The sequence below is a fragment of the Apodemus sylvaticus genome, chromosome 11 (genome assembly GCF_947179515.1).
Source record: "Apodemus sylvaticus chromosome 11, mApoSyl1.1, whole genome shotgun sequence".
NCBI classification, from domain to species: Eukaryota; Metazoa; Chordata; class Mammalia; order Rodentia; family Muridae; genus Apodemus; species Apodemus sylvaticus.
The window spans coordinates 46,154,465-46,156,838 of record NC_067482.1 but is presented as its reverse complement, the minus strand read 5'-3'; the positions used below and the strand labels follow the sequence as shown (position 1 = coordinate 46,156,838).

At 45.5% G+C, this 2,374-nt stretch overlaps 1 protein-coding gene across 1 annotated transcript; it reads left to right on the top strand.

Annotated features, from left to right (window-relative positions):
- The first annotated feature begins 597 nt into the window (after positions 1-597).
- On the top strand, positions 598-1,160 carry LOC127696038 (prefoldin subunit 1). Its single transcript, XM_052198495.1, has one exon. The coding sequence runs from the start codon at positions 619-621 to the stop codon at positions 985-987; it is 369 nt and encodes a 122-aa protein (XP_052054455.1). The 5' UTR covers positions 598-618; the 3' UTR covers positions 988-1,160.
- Positions 1,161-2,374: the final 1,214 nt, after the last annotated feature.

Sequence of the window (2,374 nt, the reverse complement as noted above, 5' to 3'; positions counted from 1 at the left end):
AGACACTTCCCAGAAGCCCTGTCCCCAGGCTGGAGTGCACATTCTGCCCGGTTTCACTCCACATAGATTTATGTTGCCCCATCCGTAGCAAATACCAGTTCTTCATGGAGTCAGACTTCTGCTTATCCGAGCTGCTGAAATTCAAAATCCGCCTGCTCATTTTAACTTTTTACAACACAGTTTGTCATTCCCGGGCCTTTCAGAAAGTAAATTCGGAGAGCCGCATCGAGGAAGGCCAGTGTGTATGGCTCTGCTCTTGATTTTAATCTGTTTTCCTGGAATCAAGGATGATTCTGGTTGCTAATTAAGATGCATGGCTGTGACCCGGGCTCCTCTTCAGAGGTGAACTTAAGATGGTATTGGCAGGGTGACAAGTCAAGCAGCTGGAAGTTGCCTCCTTCCAGACTTGTATATTTTTTCACTGACCATGGACTTGTTCAGGAGCCTGTCCACCTGTGTGTCCAGAAAGCCACCAGCAGGCTGTGAGGGCCATTTTGTCAACCTAGGATTCTATCCATTGTCATCTTCACTTTTGTCTTTACTGTCTCAAACTGGACCAGTTTTAGAAAGGGACCATTGATTAAGAACTCTTACCCAAGGCGCATAGAGTGCTCCAATATGGCCGCCTCCGTGGATCTGGAGTTGAAGAAGGCCTTCACAGAACTTCAAGCCAAAGTCATTGATACTCAACAGAAGGTGAAGCTTGCAGACATACAGATTGAACAGCTGAACAGAACGAAAAAGCACGCACACCTCACGGACACAGAGATCATGACGCTGGTAGATGAGACTAACATGTATGAAGGCGTAGGGAGAATGTTTATTCTACAGTCCAAGGAAGTAATTCATAACCAGCTGTTAGAAAAACAGAAAATAGCAGAAGAAAAAATTAAAGAGCTAGAGCAGAAAAAGTCCTACCTGGAGCGGAGCGTTAAGGAAGCTGAGGACAACATCCGCGAGATGCTGATGGCTCGGAGGGCACAGTAGGAGCTGCTGGGAAACTTCTTCCCTTCTGATCCCTCCCACGCTGTCAAGGCAGGGGCTGTGCAGGGTGCTGCCCTCCCTCTGCCCAGCAGCCCCCTCTCTCCATCACCGAACCCCTCAGGTTCCAACCGAATGTCTGCCAACCCCTCCCCATGACACTCTTCTTTCCTGGGGCAAACCAGGAGCACTCAACAAAGGGAAGACTGGAGGGCAGACGGAGAAAGCTGTCTAATTGGGCCTGTCACTAGGCATGTGGGTTAGACCAGGTTAGACCAATAAAAAGCTATGTCTTACTCTAAAAAAAAAAAAAAAAAAAAAAAAAAAAAAAGAACTCTTACCCAAACATGCACATTTTGAAACTAAGTAACAATTAATTGTGGAAACTATTAGGATTTGATTTCCTCGGGAATATGAACACTTAAATACCTATATAATAGATTTATATGAACATTTAAATACCTATATAGTAGATTTAGTGATAGGCAGGTTTGGTGTGCATCTGTAATCCCAGTCCTCCAGAGGCTGGAGCAAGGGGATTTTAAGATTGAGAAGAGTTTAGACTCCATAGCAAAACCTTGTCTCAAAAGAAAAATCATCTAATTGTCATCTTGTCTTAAATATTATTGTTTTGGAAACAGGCCCTCCAATGGCCCAGGCTTCCCTCAAAGGCCCGGTCTCTCTGTTTTGCTAGATTCCAGCCATGCACAACCACTCTCGTTTTATGTGGACGTTAAAGAAGCTCTCCGTGCAGCTTAGGCAAGCTCTCTTCCGAACGAGCCACATCCCTGGCCCCTCCTTATTTAAGGTCTTCTTTCTACATTAACCAAAGACTTTAAATACGAGAGTTAAAAGTGGCTCCTTTACATGTTTGAAGCCAAGAGGGCTCTCTTTCCTTTGTCTCTGGGATTTCTCCTGGAAAGGCAACTTTTATTTTCTGGAGCTTGCAGCTATCTTGGAGCTGGGATTAATATTGCTAGTATTTGCCAATAAATAATTAATTATACTGCAAGTGACTAAATTTGGAGCCTAGGAATGACTCTCTAGAGGGAGCCCTAAAAAGAATCCTTTACTCAGAGGTTCTGGGGACAGGGAGTCAAGTGCACAAATTGTCTAAAGACAACGGAGCACCATTCATGGCTGATGAAAGTGGATTTTACCCCTCAAGCCACCAAGTCTATCCAGGAGCCCCTGTGGGGAAAATCTCTGCCTCCCTGCCTCTCTGAGAGGCACAGAAGGGTTATTGATGGTTTAAAGTCAACCAGTCCAGTGTCATCCCATAGCCCAGATGGAACTCTACTGCCACACTTTAGGCCCAGCCCCTTAGAGAAGGTATTAGGGGCTCTGCTGGAATGTTTGTGCCTCCGGAGGAGCTACTTCCTATAACAACCCC